This window comes from Salvelinus namaycush, chromosome 30 (genome assembly GCF_016432855.1).
Source record: "Salvelinus namaycush isolate Seneca chromosome 30, SaNama_1.0, whole genome shotgun sequence".
Lineage (NCBI taxonomy): Eukaryota > Metazoa > Chordata > Actinopteri > Salmoniformes > Salmonidae > Salvelinus > Salvelinus namaycush.
In genome coordinates, this window is record NC_052336.1 from 20,072,556 (window position 1) to 20,093,880 (window position 21,325).

Here is a 21,325-nt window from a genome sequence, read left to right on the forward strand (position 1 = left end):
TTTTTATATTATGATGGGGGATAGTAGATTGACATAGGCTTGTACTTTGCTGTTCGTTAGACCTAGTTCTCCTAACATCATCAATATGAATTCAATAACAAGGACGCGCGCAGTTGGTCCCCGATGTGTCTGTCTTCACTTGTAGCCTACTTCAGAGCTGAGACGCTGGTGAGAAGGACCCGATCACGTGACAGGCATTGGTGAATAAGAATGGATATCTGAGAGAGCCATGTGAGTAAGAGGTGCTTCGGAGCAAGGCTATTAGCAGCCGGAATAAGGGAATTATAATTATTATATTCAGCCCAAGGGCACAATGGCCACTGGCCGCAGAAGGCATGGATTCTTTTAGGGGGCATTACAGCCACACAAGGGGGATGCCGCCGGGAAATTCAAGGCATTATCAATTGTTGGTCAAATTATGAATGAGAGACTGATGAAGGGTGTGCAGCCTGCACATTAAACAAAGCAGAGCTCATGCCTTACTTTTTTCAAATCATTATTAAAGTCTCATCATGCAGCCTTAGAAAGTATTAAAAATCAAAATATATAGCCCAACGTTTGTATCACAACTGTTTCCTTGTTAACCGCTCAACATAGAATAGCCGCACGTGCGCACTCCCTCATAAATCGTTTGGAGAAAATATCCTTTCTATTTTGATTCAGCTTTGTCCAATTGTATTCTTCATACTATAAAATAATGCCACGGAATTCTAAGCAAAATCGTATCTGCTAAATGAACTAGTGTAGCCCACAGCCATATGGCATAGCCAGATCAGGGCCTAAAATAAGGACAACTCAGAGTATACTATTCTGTTCTTCTCAAATAGACTACATTTTCTTCATATCATGTTTCTTTAGACCTGTCTAAAATAAATGATGGATTTATTGTGATGGTGTAGGCTATATTACATGGCTTTATTAGACTTCTTAAACTAAACATGTTCCAAAGGTCTGCATTAGTGGCTTGGACGCTATGCGTGGAAGCCAGAAGATGCTAAACGTGTTTATGTTAATTAACAATCAATTACCATGAGACCAGCAGTTATTTTCTTGACAATCACCGGCTGACAAAATTTAATGACAGTCACAGCCCTAGTCCAAACCAACAGATCCACTCTAGGAAACGTGGAGCTTGTGGTAATCCAAGATGTCGCTGTTGAAGGATTGATCATTGGCTCAAGTTGCTTATGTATAAAAATGAATCAGGATCTAATCCACAGAACCTGACGGAAACCTACACCCTTCATTACCAAGAGACTACCACTATAATTTCATCTCTCCAACTATGGTATCAGGATTCAACGTAAATGCCATGGTGGATATTAAATGAGTGGACGGCCGTGTATAAAATCATAGAACAGCACATTGAGCCAGCGACAGTAAGTAAGTGGGTGGGGCTGGGGGGTTAACGGCTTGCCTGCCAGCGCGAGACCTCTCATCTCATCAATAAGTCGTCAGTCCTTCTGCCTGGACGCCGCTCTGCCCCCCACCTCCCGCCTCCCACGCTTCCTGTTCCCTGGCCTTACTAAATTACCCCTCAGCACCAAGGCCATAGAACGGTGGACTACACAGACACAGCAGCATTAACCCTTTCTACACTACAGGTCTAGTCTGAAACCAGGAAGAAAGAAAGCCTTTTATTGGTGACAGCTGTGTACTTTGTACCAGGGCCTCTGTACCGGCAAGACAATTATCCTGACAAGCTCTCAACATTTTGCATGAAACCCATAAAAAGACAGCAATGTCAAACTCTGGAGGAGAGGATCATGTCAAAATAAACACCATGAAATCAGAAAACAAGGATAAGCTCAAATCCCCATTTCCATACAATCAGAACACATCATAGTGCAAAGCTGAGAAAATCCCCCTTTCAAGAGTTCAGCACTGTCTGTACATGTCCAGGATATACCTCAAGTTTCAGCTCGGAGCAAAACCAGCTTACCGGCAAAGAAATGTGCCGACACATGTACTAGCCTGGCTCTCATAACCCTGAGTCAGTTTCCCCCCATATGAAAAAGTTATTGGAAACCACTCTACATAGCGCTCTTCCTTTCTCTCCCCTGTAAGAGGCCCAATAAATAAAGCCACAGGTAGGGATGTACTGTGGGGAAACACCCAGCAATGTGCAGGTATCCCAATCTGACATATAGCCATGCCAGCAATATCTCTGGCTGTAAAACAACCTCCTCCATAGAGCTGAGTGGGTAGTAGTGAGCCACGCCATAGTGTGTGTGTGTGGTGAGTAATTGGATTAATATCCCACAGTAGGAACCACAACACATCTGGTTGTCATGGGATGCTCTAGTGCCAGCATTAGGAAACTTTTCCCAGCAGCACTGAGTGAGTGATTTGAGCATGTTCCAGTTGGAGCTTTATGAGCAGTAGGTGAAAGCAGGTACTGCAGATCCTCTCCCATGAGTCAGCTAGGATGGTGGAAAAAGCCAAGGTTTCTGCTGTACTCATGGGTTAATGTCCACTAGATAACTAGGTGGGTATGACTGGGAAGTGAGGATGAAATGATCCGGAAAGACACACTGTACAGTGAGGCTGCTTTGGTTGTCACAGTGTGTTGTAAATTCACCACAGAGACTCAAACTATTCCACACCTGCGGGAACAGTTCTGTCATGGTCCTTAGGCCCAGGGGCTTGTTTTCCCCTCACCTGAGGTGATGTGGCTTGGCCCTGTAGCAGCCCAGGGTTCAGGGTGGTGGTGGGTACTGGACACGGCTGCCTGTGTTTGCTCATCACAGCCCAGTCATGCCGGTTGTTTGCACAACGCCTCCCACACACTGTGGGAAAAATCTCATATGGCTGCCGGATTGGGCTGGGAAGGATGGGCCCCTGTGTGTGAGAGTGTGTGTGTGAGTGTGTGTGTCCACACACTCAGGGAGTGTCACGTCTATTACTGGAGTCGTTGAGAAATGGCCTGAAGAGTACAGCCCTGCAGTATACACACAGCCCTCTCTGTCTGCATGGCCCTGACTGCAAGTCTCAACAAATACAACAATATAACAGAGAGGAAAGGAGAGAGGAAAGGAGAGAGGAAAGGAGAGGAAAAGAGAATCCGCAAAATTTGATTATTCCGTCTTCCGGCAGCCCCATCTGTAATTAGCTGGTGGTGGTGCACGTGAAGAATGGCCCAGCTGATAGCTTAGAACGTGTGTGTGTGTGTGTGTGTGTGTGTGTGTGTGTGTGTGTGTGTGTGTGTGTGTGTGTGTGTGTGTGTGTGCACATGCGTGGGACTGTGGGGTCTGCTGCACGGCTTGCCCATACACTCACACACGAGCACACACGAGCACACGCACAAGCACACACATGTGATACACAGTATCTCTGCAGACTTCCGCAGGCCCTGCTGTAAGCCAAGCCAGTAAAAACAGAGAGGATTATGGATCAGACTTTACAGGTTAGTAAGTCATGACAAGCACCTCCAGCAGGTTCATAAATCAGATGGGGAGACTCCAGGGAAAGGGCTGGATTACACCTTACACAAACACACACACCTCTGTCAGCGTAACCGTTAGGAAAATGCCTGTGTAATAACCTACGCTTTATCCTAGGCCACACATCATACATTTCACACTGTGTATGTGTCGCACAAGTCAAACAAAAGGATTATGGCATTACAAATCCAGCAAACAGCTATTTCTTATTAGCCCACTTCAGAATTAGTCATCACCATTTAACCCAAAACCCATGAAATCACAAACTAAAGACAATCTACGAAAACAAGGACTGTAATAATGTACACTCCCTCCTACAGGGGTTATAACAAACAATCACTTGAGGCAAACAACAAATGTCTTTGCTCAGTGTTTAGTGCTACGCAATTATCAATCTGATTCCTAAATGCTAAACAATCAACAACTCACGAGGCCATTAAATGAACAAAACATTTTGTCCCGCCGTCTGTTGAAGACAATAGAGGTTAAAACTACTTATCCTGCAGCAGAAGTATAGCCATTTAAAATATAGAAGACAAAGTTGAAATGAAAGCAGAGTTAAGTTAGCAATACAATGTAAAGGGCTTAGAGTTATCGAAGTATGTTTCTGCAGACACACTGAGCACAGAAACCAGGGCACAAGCTAGCATCAGAGGTGGCATGGAAACATTCAAACCACTACACGCTCATGGCCGCAATGGTCTTCCTGGTGCGACAGTTTCCTGTCCTCGTGGTTATAAGAAGGAATCGAAAAAGAACATTCAGAACGGTCTAGTGTTGGGCAAACACACCATAACATACACACACTAGTATCTCAAAGCGAAGAAGACTAACAGGCATAGTTGGAGATGGCAGAGTTTGTCCGTGCAGGAAATGATGAATCTGATGGTGAACTCAATGAGGCATACAAAAGCCGTTCTGAATGGATGAGAATGGATGTACACATGAAGACCAGAACTGCAGAAAACAACCAAGTGGTATCTACAACCCCAGGGAGAAGACGACTATACAGACTGGCTGCTTTGTGTCTTGGGTTGATGTGTATCCTACAAGCTACTCTCAATATCACCCTGCGTCTCCTCTACACAGACTCTTCAGAGACTAGCTACATCAACATGACCAACGTAAAAGACCAGTTACAGGTTGAGAGAGATGGTCTTCAGACAGAGCTCCCTGTACTGGAGTTGAACAAGCCTGGGATGGAGGCGTTTTAAATGTAGTTTGTACTACATCTCTACTGAGAAGAGAAACTGGGAGGAGAGCAGACAGGACTTTCTGAGGAGAGGAGCAGACCTAGTGATCATAAACGGCAAAGAGGAACAGGTATTTGTAAACGGATTCTGGGAAGTCTGGATTGGTCTGACAGACAGAGATGAAGAAGGGGTCTGGAATTGGGTGGATGGCACAGCGCTTACCACTGGGCAAGTCGACAGCCTAATAGTCATCTAGGACGGGACGAGGACTGCGCTGAGCAATGGTCACGTCCTTCTTCTGTAGAAAAAAGCTAGCATGATGCACCATGCAGCGGAGTGCATTTCTGGTCCTGTGAGAAATCGGCCTAGACCTAACTAAAACTTCAAACCCAACTAAAGTTAAACTCAAGTCAACTACTCTCGAACAGGATGTCATTAACAAAGACATCAGTGCTAGTGCTTAGTTACGCAAATGAATATTGCTAATTAATTGTGCTTAAACATGCTCTGTGGATTTCAGTTACGGTATTGTTTATGTTCTCTTTCTCCATTTGTAGTAATTGTGTGTCAAAACTGTCATTTTCAAGTTGAATTAATAAACTATATAACTCTGAGATGTATCTCAGCTAAACTTTTCTTCAAAAGTTTGTTCCTGTGAGTCTGTGTGGCTGTGAGTCTGGTGCGTGAAGAGACTCCGGGTTTGAGTGGTACAAACAAATTCAATCTATGGAGAAACCAAAGACTGCATTGAGGCTGGAGTCGACAAGCAGAGAGAGGGGAGGGGGGGGGGGGGCAATAAACCAATATTAATAGAAATCAGTCTGATTTATCAATGATCCAGTGCCTCTAATTAATTAGATACACATTTTATATGAAACTACGATTCACACGCCTCTGAAGGTTTAAACATTACAGTCGCTTTTCTGTAGCGGTAAGCCCAATGCTCTTCAACAGTCTATATACATGTGGTCGGTGTGAATTAAAAACGGGCTCTGTCGGAAAACCATAAATAGGAGAGCTAGGAGAGTTGTTGATTTGAGTATTACAGCCAGTCGATGCACATCAGTGAGGTCCAGTAGCAGTGGACTGAGACGACAGAGAGAAAGTCAGGCTCTGATGTTAACAATGCAGAGGGTAACACTGCCGGGGAAAACCTATTTCAGCCTGGACCAGGAGAGAGAGAGAGAGAGAGAGAGAGGGAGGGGAGAATTTCTGACCAGGCCTCACTCCAGTAAATCCCTCCACTGCCATACTGCAGAGATCTGGGCAGTGGCTCGTCTCCCTCTCCTTCTTTCTCTCCCGCCACAGAATTGTAGGACGCTAGCCTGACAAATACGCTCAACACTGCCAGTGCCAGAGCCTTGGCAGGACATTGGTCAATCAGGGGGAATATAGTAATTACACTGTCCATAGACAGAATACAAAGAATGGGGCCAATACAGCCATTTCAACCATCCAGTGTAATCCTGTGTGTGTGTGTAAATCAAAGTGTACTATTTGACACTTGCTTGATGAAACAATCAGAGTGAATCCGTCCTTCAGTGCTCTGCTAGTTTACTGTAGTTATCAACAGGATGGCAGAAGTGGGCTGAATAAATCCAGAACACAGAACCATTTCAAATGCTCCCTGACAGCTCAGTCAAAACAACAGCAAAACTAGAACTGGCAAACAACCGAATAAACCACAAGGAATATGAGTCTCTGAACACAGCAGAAATAGACATGGCCATCAGTAAAACTGTATGACCCTTACAGACAGGGAGCTTTATTAATCGTGGAGGATATTTTCTGATGAGTGAGAAAATGTAAATGTTGGACTAGTAAATGCATGTCAAAAGGATCTCCAATCTGATGCAGATCTGACGACGTACACAGACATGAGTTACACACCGAGGACATTCATACAGATATCTACAGATGTAAAGTTCATTCGTGCTGTGTTGTTATGTCTTACAATGTGATTGCTTGATTACTGATTGCTCGCAATCCACATTCCTATCAACATTGTTGATTGGAAATAAAAGGTTTCCAATTCAAATGCAACAAAAATAAGGGCTTTATAGAAGAAGCCTGGCAGGGTTATGACCCGGTTTCATTACGGCCCTCTAAGCTTCATCCACATGGGTAGGAAAGACCATAAACCAGAAGTCTCTGGTCACATTAAACCTTACTATTCAGCAGTGAGAAAAGGTCAGGGTTGAAGGTCAAACCAGTGAAACTGATGAAGATGAGAGGTTGTCAGGAGGGCCATTAAGTCCTAGCTTGTCGTCAAGGTATGGAGCAGAAGAGAGGAGGGATGGCCACAGTAAAGTGGTTCTGCCATTACACTGGGGAGAGAGGGCGGGTGAGGGGACGGGGAGGAAGATGGAACGCAACATGAGAGGTCAGGACCTTCTAATCTCTTATAAAAACGCCTTGTCTTCTGAGCCTTGACATCCCTAATGGAACAGACCACTTGGTGACTGGTCCAAAGCTCCAGAATGTTCAGTGAGGGAATATGCTAACCGCAAGATTCTCCTTTAAATATCTTGGAATTCTGTGCTTGTTTTCTTCATTCTTTGTTGATGTTGCTCTGTCTTTGCACACTGCATAATCATGTTCATTTTGACAAAGTTGTGGTGAGTAGGGTTTTTGCTGAATCCTAGCGTTAGCAGAGCTATTGTTGTCTCAAATCCATGTCTTCTTTCAGAGCAGTACGGTTGTCACCGAACATGACTAGCTCAAAGAAAAAATACCTCTAAAATACATCTAAAGGCCTGTCTTTCCTGAACATGTATTTACTGTGGAGGTTGTTTTCACATTACCTACCTGCTAGTAGAATGTATTCTGTCTATTTAAGAGCAAAACAACTGCTTTCAATTGTATTTCTGATACCCAGCTCTCCACAAAATAATGTTGTGGTCTACCGCATCTGTCATGTAGCATGCCATCTTGGCCATCTGACCAAGTTAATTAGTGGCAAGCCAACAAACATAAGGTCAAGTGACATATGGTCAAGTGACATGCTAATTAATTGTCAACAAAGAAGCAGCTTCCATATGCAGACATGATGAAGGCTAAGATGCATTACTAGACATGTAACATGTAATTCCACAGAGAGGCTGAGGTTGAATGGAAGTCTAATCCAAGATACCAGACAGTTGACCAACAAATACGGTCTGGTAGCAGTCATATTAAACGCCACACTAAACCCAAACAGAGATGTCAGTTAGCGTGAGTTAGTAAGAGGTAGCGGGTAGCATTGCTTTGCACTGCTTAGATTTTTTTTTAACTTTGCTCTGCTCTGCCTAGCATGTTACCTCAGAGTGTGACGCCTCTGCCCTCGGGCTCAGCTGGCTCTGGCTGACGGCACCCGGTCAGGGTGCTCCAATTACAAAGCCACAAGTCCTCAACGGCTGATCGGGGGATACACGAGTCCCATCTCCCAAACGTCTGGAAAGACGAATGAAGGTGGCAACTGATAACTGACGAAATTGTATGCACTCACTACTCACTCTGGACAAGAGCGTCTGCTAAATGACTAAAATGTCAAATGTAATGTGCCGAGGTTTGAAGAGCCCAGGGGAGAACAGAGTACTGATCTACCTGCCATCATCTTCTGGGCCTCATAGGGCTCCATGTAGCCATCGTTCTCTGTGCTGGCCTGGGTCACCTTCTCTGTGGTGGCCTGGGTCCCCCCTTCCTGCTCCGCATCAAACGGGTCTGCATAGTCATCCAGGATAATGAGCTGGAGAGAAAGAGAGGGAGGGAGTGTGGAAGGGTGGGGATGAGAGTAGGTGAGAAAAGATTAGAATACATTTAACTGCTCTGTTTAAAACCACAACACATTCCGGAGCCCAGGGAGTTACATTTTCTCCTCGTCTCCTGCCTCTGCAATGTAACTGGAACCTTAGGAGAGGAGTGGAGGTGACCGTATTAGTGATAGTACCCGTCTGGGCTCTGCAGGAACATGTGATCTCCACACGTCACAACACCCAGACAAGAGATTGAGAGAGAGAGAGACATAAATAACAGTCTCTTCCGCCGTGTGTCTCAGTTCCACCATCTCCTCTTTAGACTTAGTGCTCCCATCTACATCCAATTATACCGTGGCACTCTGACAGTGCCGGCTTTTCAAAGAGCGGGGAGAAAAAGAGGACAGCCCACAATTGGTAAACTGTCTTAAAGAGAAACAATTCTGCAGATGTACAGGGATTTGGCAGCGAGCCATGGCTAATTGCAGTCCTGCTCTCTTTACTAAGAATTTCTTGCAGAAGCTGGCAATTAAGTGGACATCCTGTCCTGAGCCCCAGAAATACAGCCAACTCTTAGGGTATCAAAATGACTGTCCACACACAGTTTCAGCATCTCTTGCCAGGGCAATTTCCTGAGGCCCAAGAAAAAACTTCACATACAGAATTCTCTCCCAGATAACAAAGTAAATATTTCAAGTTCTCTTCCTTCTGCCATGTTGGACAGGGACTCCAAAGAGAGAGGCAGACCAAAGGGGGTTTGGACCAGAGAGGTGTTGGACTGACTACTACCAGTACCAGGAGGTGAACATACATTGGCTATCTTCAGTTGGGACTCTTCAGAATCAATAGTGGTGCCAATCCGTTCACCCAGCGGGCAGACAGACGGACTGGAGGAGTGGGGGGGGCTGGGTCCAAAAACTGAGAAACAACTAAATTGAGACCTACCCTGACTAAGTCAACACACACACACACACACACACAAAATGTGCAGACAAGCATACTGTACATTTGCAAGCACACACAGGACACATTTGCACAGACAATCACACACATGCAGTCAAGCACACACACACGCAGTCAAGCACACACACGCACTAACAGGAAAGGAGTCGATTGGCACTACACCCCATGAGTCATACATTAGCAGGAAGGGGTTGGTTTTCATTCTAAATAAGCTCTTCAGTCATCTAGTGGACAGAGCTGGGCAATCCTAGGGTGAACTAGACTAATGCATGCCATGGCTGTACCGCCAAAAAACCAACTGTCCTTAAACACAACCACAGCCCTTCCTCCACACCCTTCTCAGAAATACAGCCTGCAGGGGAAGACACCTGCCAAGCCTCCCAGGTGGGGACTTTAAGGGGAATTGAGGAATCCAGTACAGTACGATCCATATCTAAAGCATTTCCCCAACTCCAGGTTTTGACAACACCTGGGAAAGCACCGTCCTTCCCCTTCTGATCCAGTTTTGATTTTACTGAACAAGATACGATATACAAAACTGAAACCTTTCAAAGTGCAACGCATTAAAGAGTGAAAAGTTCACCTTGGATGATGCAACGCTGCGTAGGGTAAGAGGAGCGGATGATTTATAGGAGGAAGGCGGCATATGCTCCAACAGATCACCTACACAAATCAGTAGATTAGTCACTAGACAGGTTTAAAAAAGACCCTTAAATGTGTGTCATACTGGCTAAAGTGTGGTATACACCAATGGCCTGCCTCCTGCTTTTCCATCCGTTTTCGGGACATAACATAAGTAGGACTAGTTTGCCACAGCGTAATTATGGGTTCCTCCTCTGTTTTTCTTCTGTGATATTAAGAGGAAATGCATCCAATGTTTTTCTACCACAAATATAATACATCTCCCGCACAACTTCAATTCAGCCAGTCAGGTTACAGATGTTCCTGTCCCTGACACTGAAGTATTCAACGGTTACAAATGGCATGTTTCCGTCACATGGAGTATCTTTATCCACTTCACACTATATACCACCTTCGGTCTGTGTCCATATGAATACAGTAGCACAGCCCAAACCAGATACTAAGTAATCCTGACCAAAACAGGGGAGAGTGTACTTACAGCCAGCCCAGTCTGAATGAACACATTCCATGTGGGAGAGAGCAAGAGAGAGAACCTCAGTGCATTAAGCTGCCTCTGTAGGGCAGGCAGCAGTGTATGCCAGGAGCCGTCTGTTTGTCCACGTGTAAAACCAAGCAGAGAAAGCCTGGTTTAGTAATTAAAGTAAACTATGCCTTATGACTGGCATGCCTTCAACCCCATACTTACTATACCTCAGTGTATATGGAAGTAGATATTCAACGACTCATGTCAGTGCCCTCCTCAGAGGGCACGATACCTGTCAGTAGGACAGTTCTACTCTACGTCCTCATTCTACACCTTTCCCTTGTTAGTGTACTGCCACAAAGCTGTAGCTAGCTTAACGACGGATGGCCGCCGTGCCCACAAACATTATATTGGATTGTGTGGTCCTGTCATCAAACAGCAGGGACCAAAAAAGATTTATGTATTAAACGAAGTGGAAAAGAACATTGCAATCAAGCCAGACATACTGTATATTTAGCCCTGTGACTGGTCTTATTCGCTCAAATCATTTTTCAGTGAGCCGATGAAAGCTCTTTTTAGCACGTGGTAATGTTGCTGCTGCTGAGGGAGAGAGGAGAGCCATTCTGCTTGTCCTCTGGAGCCTGAAGCTGAGGTTGATACTGAGGCTGGTTCTGGATGGCAGCGTCCTGCCTCCCACCACCTCTCCTTATCCCTTAGTACTAGCTACCCCACCAGATTTTCATATTTTAGAACTATTTTTTCCCCAGAGATTTTAATTTGTGTCGACAGCGATTTCTCTGCCTAAGATGCCAAGAAACAGCCTTAAAAAAAACATAGAAAAGAAGCAATGGAATGGGCACACTACATTCCATTTGATATTTCTCCACATCAATCTTACAGTTCCATATCCATTATTCAGTAAAAATGTATTTAGGGGAAACAAGCAAACAACTCAGTGCAAATGAAAGTAAAAGTTGGCAGTTACCACACTACTTGGGTGTTGACTTTGCCTGCCTTGGGCCACATCTAAAAAGTATTTGGGAGGAGGGGTTCAATTAGTCTGAGTGTTTTTGGGAGTTACCCCTTCTCTGTAATGGTCCCGCCACACTGCACTAATGCTACCCAGCTGGAGGAGTAAGGGAACATGGAGAGAGGGGACCATCAGAGACGAGGCTCTGCCTGCCTGCCTGCTTCCCGGGGCCTCCCTGCCTACCAGTTTCCCTGCCTGCCTCTCTGCCAGCCCGCCCGCCTCCAACCCTCCCTGGCGGCCTGCTTGCCTGGGGACCCACCATCTGTCTGCTGGCATGTCAGGGTATGTCAGGACCACAGTCAAGCCACCACATGAAAGTCAAATTCACCCACAGTGAGTGCAATACTGCAGTGCTTCTATATAGAGTTCTATACTGTATGTGAGCTTTTCTAAGCAGAGATGTAAGCTGTGAGTAACCTAACAAAGCAACCTTGTAGACTTATGACATCTCGCCCCCCCTGGAAGCAGTCAGGGCATATCACTACACTGCAGCAGCACAGACAGAACATACTTAATGACTCCCAGCCTGGTGTCGTGCTGAGCTACCAGGTTCACCAGGTCTTACACCTGCAGCTGCTTAGATAGCCAGTCAGTCATAGTAGGAGAAATAGCCCCACACTGCTTAAAATACATTGCAGCTCTCAAGGAATGAAATCTATTTCGAATCAGTGTGAGCCTAGTGAGAGCATTATCTTAGGAGAGAGAGTGTAACAGGCACCTGCCACTTGGCATTCCACACAGTTAGCAGAGAGAGAGCTTCTAGGATTACAATTCAATTGGGCTGCAGTCCTCCATTATTTATTTATTTAACCAGGTAGGCCAGTTGAGAACAAGTTCTCATTTACAACTGCGACCTGGCCAAGATAAAGCAAAGCAGTGCGACAAAAACAACACAGAGTTGCACATGGGAAGAAGAAAAAAAAGTACAGTCAATAACACAATAGAACAATCTGTATACAGTGTGTGCAAATGAAGTAAGGAGGTAAGGCAATAAATATGCCAATAGTGGCGAAGTAATTACAATTTAGCAATTTACACTGGAGTGAGATATGCGCAGATGAGGATGTGCAAGTAGAAATACTGGTGTGCAAAAGAGCAGAAAAACAAAAACAAATATAGGGATGAGGTAGGTAGTTGGATGGGCTATTTACAGATGGGCTGTGTACAGCTGCAGCGATCGGTAAGCTGCTCTGACAGCTGACGCTTAAGTTAGTGAGGGAGAAGTCTCCAACTTCAGGGATTTTTGAAATTCGTTCCAGTCATTGGCAGCAGAGAACTGGAAGGACAGGCGGCCAAAGTAGGTGTTGACTTTGGGGATGATCAGTGAAATATACCTGCTGAAGCGCGTGCTACGGGTGGGTGTTGCTATGGTGACCATTGAGCTGAGATAAGGTGGAGCTTTACCTAGCAAAGACTTATAGATGACATTGAGCCAGTGGATTTGGCGACTATTATGTAGCGAGGACCATCCAACGAGAGCATACAGGTCGCAGTGGTGGGTAGTATATGGGGCTTTGGTGACAAAATGGATGGCACTGTGATAGACTGCATCCAATTTGCTGAGTAGAGTGTTGGAGGCTATTTTGTAAATGACATCGCCGAAGTCAAGGATCGGTAGGATAGTCAGTTTTACGAGGGTATGTTTGGCAGCATGAGTGAAGGAGGCTTTCTTGCGAAATAGGAAGCCGATTCTAGATTTAACTTTGGATTGGAGATGCTTAATGTGAGTCTAGAAGGAGAGTTTACAGTCTAGCCAGACACCCAGGTATTTAAAGTTGTACACATATTCTAAGTCAGAAGCATCCAGAGTAGTGATGCTAGTCGGGTGGGCGGGTGCGGTCAGCAATCGGTTGAAGAGCATGCATTTCGTTTTACTTGCATTTAAGAGCAGTTGGAGGCCACGGAAGGAGTGTTGTATGGCGTTGAAGCTCGTTTGGAGGTTTGTTAACACAGTGTCCAAAGAAGGGCCAGATGTATACAGAATGGTGTCGTCTGCGTAGAGGTGGATCAAAGAATCTCCCGCAGCAAGAGCAACATCATTGATATATACAGAGAAAAGAGTCGGCCCGAGAATTGAACCCTGTGGCACCCCCATAGAGATTGCCAGAGGTCCGGACAACAGGCCCTCCGATTTGACACACTGAACTCTATCTGAGAAGTAGTTAGTGAACCAGGCGAGGCAGTCATTAGAGAAACCAAAGCTGTTGAGTCTGCTGATAAGAATACGGTGATTGACAGAGTCGAAAGTCTTGGCCAGGTTGATGAAGACGGCTGCACAGTACGGTCTTTTATCGATGGCGGTTATGATATCATTTAGGACCTTGAGCGTGGCTGAGGTGCACCCATGACCAGCACGAGAACCAGATTTTATAGCGGAGAAGGTACGGTGGGATTTGAAACGGTCGGTGATCTGTTTGTTCACTTGGCTTTCGAAGACTTTAGAAAGGCAGGGCAGGATGGATATAGGTCTGTAACAGTTTGGGTCTAGAGTGTCTCCCCCTTTGAAGAGGGGGATGACCGCGGCCGCTTTCCAATCTTTAGGAATCTCAGACGATACGAAAGAGAGGTTGAACAAACTAGTAATAGGGGTTGCAACAATGGCGGCCGATAATTTTATGAAGAGTGGGTACAGATTATCTAGCCCAGCTGATTTGTAGTGATCCAGATTTTGCAGCTCTTTCAAAACATCAGCTGTCTGGATTTGGGTGAAGGAGAAGCCTGGGCCAGTTGCTGTGGGGATAGAGAGCTGTTGGCCGGGGTTGGGGTAACCAGGTGCAAAGCATGGCCAGCCGTAGAGAAATGCTTATTGAAATTCTCGATTATCGTGGATTTATCAGTGGTGACAGTGTTTCCTAGTTTCAGTGCAGTAGGCAGCTGGTAGGAGGTAATCTTATTCTCCATGGACTTTACAATGTCCCAAAACTTTTGGGAATTAGTGCTGCAGGATGCACATTTCTGTTTGAAAAAGCTAGCGTTTGCTTTCCTAACTGACTGTGCGTATTGGTTCCTGACTTCCCTGAAAAGTTGCATATCGCGGGGACTATTCAAAGCTAGTGCAGTACGCCACAGGGTGTTTTTGTGCTGGTCAAGGGCTGTCAAGTCTGAAGTGAACCAAGGGCTATATCTGTTCTTAGTTCTACATTTTTTAAAAGGGGCATGCTTATTTAAGATGGTGAGGAAAGCACTTTAAAGAACAACCAGGCATCCTCTACTGACAGGATGAGGTCAATATCCTTCCAGGATAACCGGACCAGGTCGATTAGAAAGGCCTGCTCGCAGAAGTGTTTGACAGTGATGAGGGGTGGTCGTTTGACCGCGGACCCATAACGGACGCAGGCAATGAGGCAGCGATCGCTGAGATCCTGGTTGAAAACAGCAGAGGTGTATTTGGAGGGCAGGTTGGTTAGGATGATATCTATGAGGGTGCCCATGTTTATGGATTTGGGGTTGCACCTGGTAGGTTCCTTGATCATTTGTGTGAGATTGAGGGCATCTAGCTTAGATTGTAGGACGTCAGAACTAGGAAAATAGACCAATATTCTTTCTCCCACACCATCACATGCAGACCAAGTGGATCTAACAGGCAATTATCATATAGAGCATCTGGGGCCATAAAAGGGAGAACATTAAAGTCTTAGTTTGTGGTCATCGTATAGGATGATAGGGTTTTGGCAGTATGCTGCACCAATGTATAGCTTCCCCCCCACATCCAAACTCTATTGAGTTAACTATGCCATTCCGTCATTGACATTTCATAAGCAAAATCCAACTCCTCGCTATAAACACTAAAAAACAAATAATAACAAAAGTAAACTACCTTTGGATGCATCAGATAGTCATGTGTGTGCGTGCGTGTCTAATATGACAGCCAGCGCCGCTGCCAGCCATCTGAGTAGCCACCTGAAGGACCGGTGACAGTCATGTAATGTGGCGACGTTACACGGAAATGTGACAAATGTCACAGCTGGTCGAGAAAGGATGAGGGATGTCAGAGCTACTGGGGGCTGAAGCCTCCCCCACCTCCCCCCCTACCAGACCACCACAAGAGTCGACATTCTAGAGAAGGAGGGGGGAGGAGGAGGGGGAGAAAAGGGACTGGCATTTGTGATTTATGTCTCCACGCCACAGAGGATTTGAGCCACTGATAACCTAATACAACTCAGGGCTTAGCTGCTTGATTGAATTAGGGCGTTTCAAAGGGCTCTTTTTTGCTGCCATAACTCTTTTGTTCTTAAGTTTGAAAACATGATATCAGAACTGCAGAACTGTTTACGCTCCAGCATATGTTTACACTCCTGTTTAGACAAATATTAATTTAAAAAGGGAAATTTAACAACAGATAACATCACACTGCCTATTGCTGAATGCTGACTGCTCCAACTTATCTTCAACTAGAAATACAGGATACATGCACTCAGCTCAGTTCCAGTCATCTGAAGCTAACAGCTTGGCATCAAACATTGCCACAAGGCAATTTACTAAAGCAGAACCAATTGCAACCTCTGTTGTTGACACAATACAGCCACTATCAATAAGATACTTGTATGATTCACAGATGGGAGAGGAAATCTGGTTAGGACTCAATGGAACCTGATTGAGAAGCATGATTCCACCTGGGGGCTATATTCCTCTCAAACGAGTGAAAAGACTGTATAGATGGAGCTTTCCCACAATCTAGACGTTAATGAAACTTTATTACGACATCTCCTAATAGACCAGGGTTGTTGACCTGAGAATCAGCATGTGGCTCTATGGGCCTCAACAAGGACGTGGCAACGCCAGCCCTGAATGCCTACTTAAGAGCCAGGGAAGATAGCTGCTAGCTAATCAAATGGATGTTTTCCATGAGCGCCCATTGTTTTCAATCAGTCACAAGCAATAGAAGCTAGAGCAACGCTAAGTGGAGGAGAGTACTTCTCATAAGTAAAGCGAAATCATGTTTGTCTTCTTGCAGCTGAATTAATTTGTCAGCTTTGCTTTTAGCCTTATTAAAGCACTCTCAAACTGAATGTTCCGAGGTTAAAGCATGTTGCTCGATTAGGAAAGACTGAAAAAAAGAGACAAATATTAATGGCTAGAGAAGACCTGTAGAGAAACAATTTAGAGAAAAGCACACAAAGCGTTCAAGAACCTATTCTGCTGTTCAGATTATAGATAATTAGTACATGTGGTGACACTGGGTACAAAAGAAAACATATTTAGACCTCAATTCTCCGCAACATCGCCCAAACATGCATTTCCCCAGTCATAGATGACTTGCTTTAAAGGGAGAGGAGGATTTAGGAAAGAGTGCAGCACATGCTACTTCAACCAGCATGCTCCCTGTGGCGAGGGGATCCGTTCCAGCATCTCCCTTCTTTGCACTCCAATGTGTTCAGCCATCATTCTCGCGTGTCTCTCCGTCTTTCCCCCAGTCAGACATCTGTGTTGTTCAAAGCACAGCTCACACTTTTTCATGTTAACCTATTTATTAGGTCTCGTTAAAGATTCAGACCACATAAAGCAGGCTTCTGTAGATCTCTGGGCTGCTGCACATGTGGGGTGGCTTTTCACACGCCAGCCGGGAAAAGCCCGCTCTTTTGGCACATGGAGAAGTGGTTTAGTGCGTCATTGATCATATACTTTGCATGGGAACACTTCCAGACGCACGGACAGTGACACTGATACCCTGCAACACGGGTCAGTGTCACAGCGAGAAAAACATCAGAGCTGCATTATAAAAATGGGAGAAAAGAGAACAGCACTTGATACTTCTCCTTGAGATAAAAGAGGTACATCGCACCGCTGTAGGTTATGCAGCAGGCAGGGCTATTCAGACCTCACAGGAGTCATGTTTTCCCACACACAGGAAGGACAGCCACACTACAGTCACACTGTAAATCATATTGATCATCAGCGGAGGGATGATGCGCTCATGATAATATAATTATACTGAAGATTTGTACTTTCATGGCATGTCACGCTGATGATCCCTTCAGAAAAAACAGGATTTTCCTGCTATGAACAATGCATTCTACATTTGTGAGGATGTTTTACCAATGCAGTTGAAAGTTAGTGACAAAAGAATGTTACACTGACAGTCTGCCACAGTATCAGCTTTATGTTTTTTCTCTTTATCCCTGAAGTGAGAGTCAAGGTCGCAAGTCGTTTCTCTGACAAATGGCATGTGGGTCCTCAAAATGTTACCAGGGAGCTGCTGCACAAACTTCTTCTGTATTCGTTTTTTTTTAAAGCACTTTCTATTCTCATTCCAAGGTTCTAGAAACCCGAGTGACACAAAGCCAAGAGGCACGCGGCATGAACAGGAAAGCACTTTGGACAGCAGAGCAGCAGGCTACTCACTTGAGGCTGAGCCTTAAAAATAATAATAAATAAATGACCCATTTTCATTTCATTTGAGCTTACTGGGCCTGAACAGGTGCTTCTCTACTTTGAATGTAATATCACCTAACGTCAGGCCAGAAACCCAAGCACAATGCTTCACCATCCTCCTAGTCTCACAGGAATACCTGCTGTACTCTACCTTTTCTGTACGATCCCCTATTTTATTCCCTTTTTTAGCCGATCATCCCTTTCTATGAAAGAATGTCTCTTTTCAACTCTTTCAGTTCTCTGTGCATTCAAGTGTGACTAAGTCTCACCTTCTCCCCAGAGAGCCCTTATAGCACACGGAGGACATCGGCTGGAGGGTGGCTGGCCCACATTCAGGCACTCTTCATATTCAACAGATATTCAAGATTAACACTTGAGGATACGCTTGACAAAATCCAATTTCCTTTCTCTGCTCTCTTTCCCTCTGAAATAGATTTATGACTCTTTGAATTTAAGGAAGAGGGAGTAGTGGTTAAGTTGTGTGGAGGAATGGGCCCGTTGTTGGTCCACTAGAGGCATAAAAGGCTGAGGCACACACACACACTTACAGTAGTTTTGTTTGCAAGAAACAGCCTTTGGTAAATTGTGGTTTGCTATGCTAGGGAAGGACAGGAGAAAAATGACATAACTACAAAAAGTAACGCTTGACATAAAAACAACAATGTGAATCCAGTGGGCATGACCTTTTGATTTGGGTGTGTGATTTATATAGAGTAGGGAAAACAAAACGAGGCAGGCCCAGGAGCCAGCTGTACATAAACAAAGCAGGGAAGTTTGATGTGACGAGGATGACTTGATTGCGGTCGGAAGCGACGTGGCCTCAGATAGCCTTTGTGTGGTGAGCGTGTACAGAGAACGCGGCACGTCAAACCCAACAGCTCGGAGACGGTCAATAGAACTTGCAGGCAGGCAGGGTGGAGTCTGTCACCCTGCCATCGCTACGGGGCTTTCCACCTCCCATAGCAGGAGAGGGGAGAGAGGGAAGGAGTCTTTACACGGACTTCACTGCAGCCTGACCTGACTAGGAGGTCCCTAACAGAACACGACACCACAGCTTTGTATTGACAGTACAATGTCACAATCACAAACCCCTTGCCAGTACAGTTTTCTCAAGCTGCAACATGAGGAAATATTAACCCTGCCTGGTTATATTGTAGCACAGATGCGAGAGCAGAGTCAACATTCCCAGACTGTTTGAGAGTGGCGAGCTAGCGGAGACTTGCCCAGCCCCAGTCAAAAGGGAATGTCACCAAGTTGTAAACACTTCCCGTCAGGAAGGGAGCACTTCCTTAATCCTGGAGCAACCCTCTTGTTCCTTATTTTCCACCAAACAAAAGCAGACAGTCAGTGGACTGGTTGCTTTACCTTTGGTCCAATCACTGCACCAAGCAATTTATATGGTGGCTGAACTAGATTAGGCCTACACCTAGAGACAGAGTAATAAAACAATGTTACATGTCAAACAGTAGTAACTATAGGATATTACGGATGGGAAAACAGCAGGGCAAACTCTCTAACCTTACCCCTAACAAGATCTGTGTCCTACGAAGCCCAGGAGAGACATCAGTGCCCATCCAGTCTATAATGAGAGGTTTGGCTAGACCCCACTGGCAGATACACACACACACACACACACACTCCAGCCTCAGCACCTGTCTGTGAGCACAGGTCATAGGTCAGCTCCACTGTGAAGGGCACAGACCTTAAAGAGCTCCACTCTACCTCCCGGATAGTAAATAGAGAAACAGTGCAGCTTAACTTCCCTCTACACTACATCTAAAACACCATGGGATAATGTCTATGCTCTACACACAGAAAACCCAGCATAGGTCAAATATGGCCAACTACATGGGAAGATCAGCAGTGTTTGGTGTACTCGGAGTTAAGGTTAAGGGCCGCCCTACTGTTAGCCACCAGTGGGGCAGTTAAAGATACCAGTGCTTCACACAGGCTTTCTGTACGTGCCCTAGATGGAATGAAACCGCAGGGCTCAATTTGGTTCCTTTAAAATCAGTGTCTGACGTTGTGCTCACCAACCAGGGCTTCCCTTACAGGCTCTACTACACTGCGTCATTAAACAAAACAGTGCCATGTGTCCACAGACAACTCTCCTGACTACAGTGGCCAATAACTGCCTGCATACAGGGCCAGGCATTATGTGACCTGTTGGGTTCACATGAACCATGCAGGTTATACAGCTGAAAACCTAGAGAAATACACAGTGGAACAGCTACAGTTACCCTCTTTAGGAAAACAAGAGAAGGGGAATGTCTTAATGCAGGGAGCCTAGTGGTTAGAGCGTTGGGCCAGTAACCAAAATGTTGTTAAATATTTTGCTCTGCCCCTGAACAAGGCAGTTAACCCACTATTCCCCGGCAGGCCGTCATTGTAAATAAGAATTTGTTCTTAACTGACTTTCCTAGTTAAATTTAAAAAAAAATTTGTGGGGGGGGGGTGTAATTCATTAAAACTTTGCCATTGTATTAAATTGGTTAACATGTCATCCCGTCTCAACAAGATGTTTTATTGTGACTTACAACAGATAGGTGCAGTGAAATGTGTTGTTTTACAGGGTTAGCCATAGAAGTACTGGAACAAATTAGGGTTAAGTTCCTGGCTCAAGGGAACGTCGACAGATTTTTCACCTTGTGAGCTTGGCTATTCGAACCAGCGACTTCTTGGTTACTGGCCCAACGCTCTAACCGCTAAAAGCAGGTGAAGACTGCTAAAAGCAGGTGAAGATTGTAAACCTCTAGTCATACACCATATGCTACTCAGTATTTTGAGAATTAGGTATGCTATGCATCATTCAGCTTTCAAAAACAGTCAATTCATGTCGTTATAAAGTTGTATAAACCTCTACAAACAGTCCACATCAGTATCAATGCATAATCTCTTTCCTAACCAGATCAACATTTCACAACTGAGTTTGTCCTCATGTGATTCCTCCATGTGATCCTGTCGTGTAGTCATCTTCCCATGCGGAATGACATCATCCTGGTGGGTTGAGGTGGGGTGTAATTAAAGTTAGCTGTGTTGGCCCAGCACCAGCAGAGCTCTAGGTTCCTTCCTCTTAAAGAACTCTTCCAGGATTCCTGCCTGGGTCATAAGAATTTAGAAAGCATATCCTAACTAACTGATTCCCTGTGCAACTGTTAAGGACAGAATATGATACACCCATAAAACACCACAGAAGGGTATTGTTGTTCGGAGAGAAAAAAAACATGGCTGCCTAGTCCACCTGGAAATGCATGATCTGTTGCTGGAATACAATAGTGGCAGTTGCCAAGGCAGCTGGGATACCTTGAAGAGTTCAACAAATGGATGGCCCTTTTGGACACTTCAGAAAACAATAACATGATGGATAACTACCCAACAGTCCTCTAACTGGACTACAAGGAGATGCTGCGCCAAAGCAATCATCTTAGACCAGGCTCAGCTGTAATTGTGGGGCAGCGTATCCATAGCAACCAACAACTCGTTTA

At 45.1% G+C, this 21,325-nt stretch overlaps 1 protein-coding gene across 2 annotated transcripts in view; it reads right to left on the bottom strand.

Moving 5' to 3' along the window:
* The window catches only part of LOC120024952 (SH2 domain-containing adapter protein F-like), a 114,597-nt gene that overhangs the window by 83,822 nt on the left and 9,450 nt on the right, over positions 1 to 21,325 (bottom strand). For both annotated transcript variants that reach the window (XM_038969339.1, XM_038969340.1), the window contains exon 2: positions 8,222 to 8,363. In XM_038969339.1, the coding sequence (XP_038825267.1) occupies positions 8,222 to 8,363 (142 nt within the window). The remainder of the gene's footprint in view (positions 1 to 8,221; positions 8,364 to 21,325) is intronic.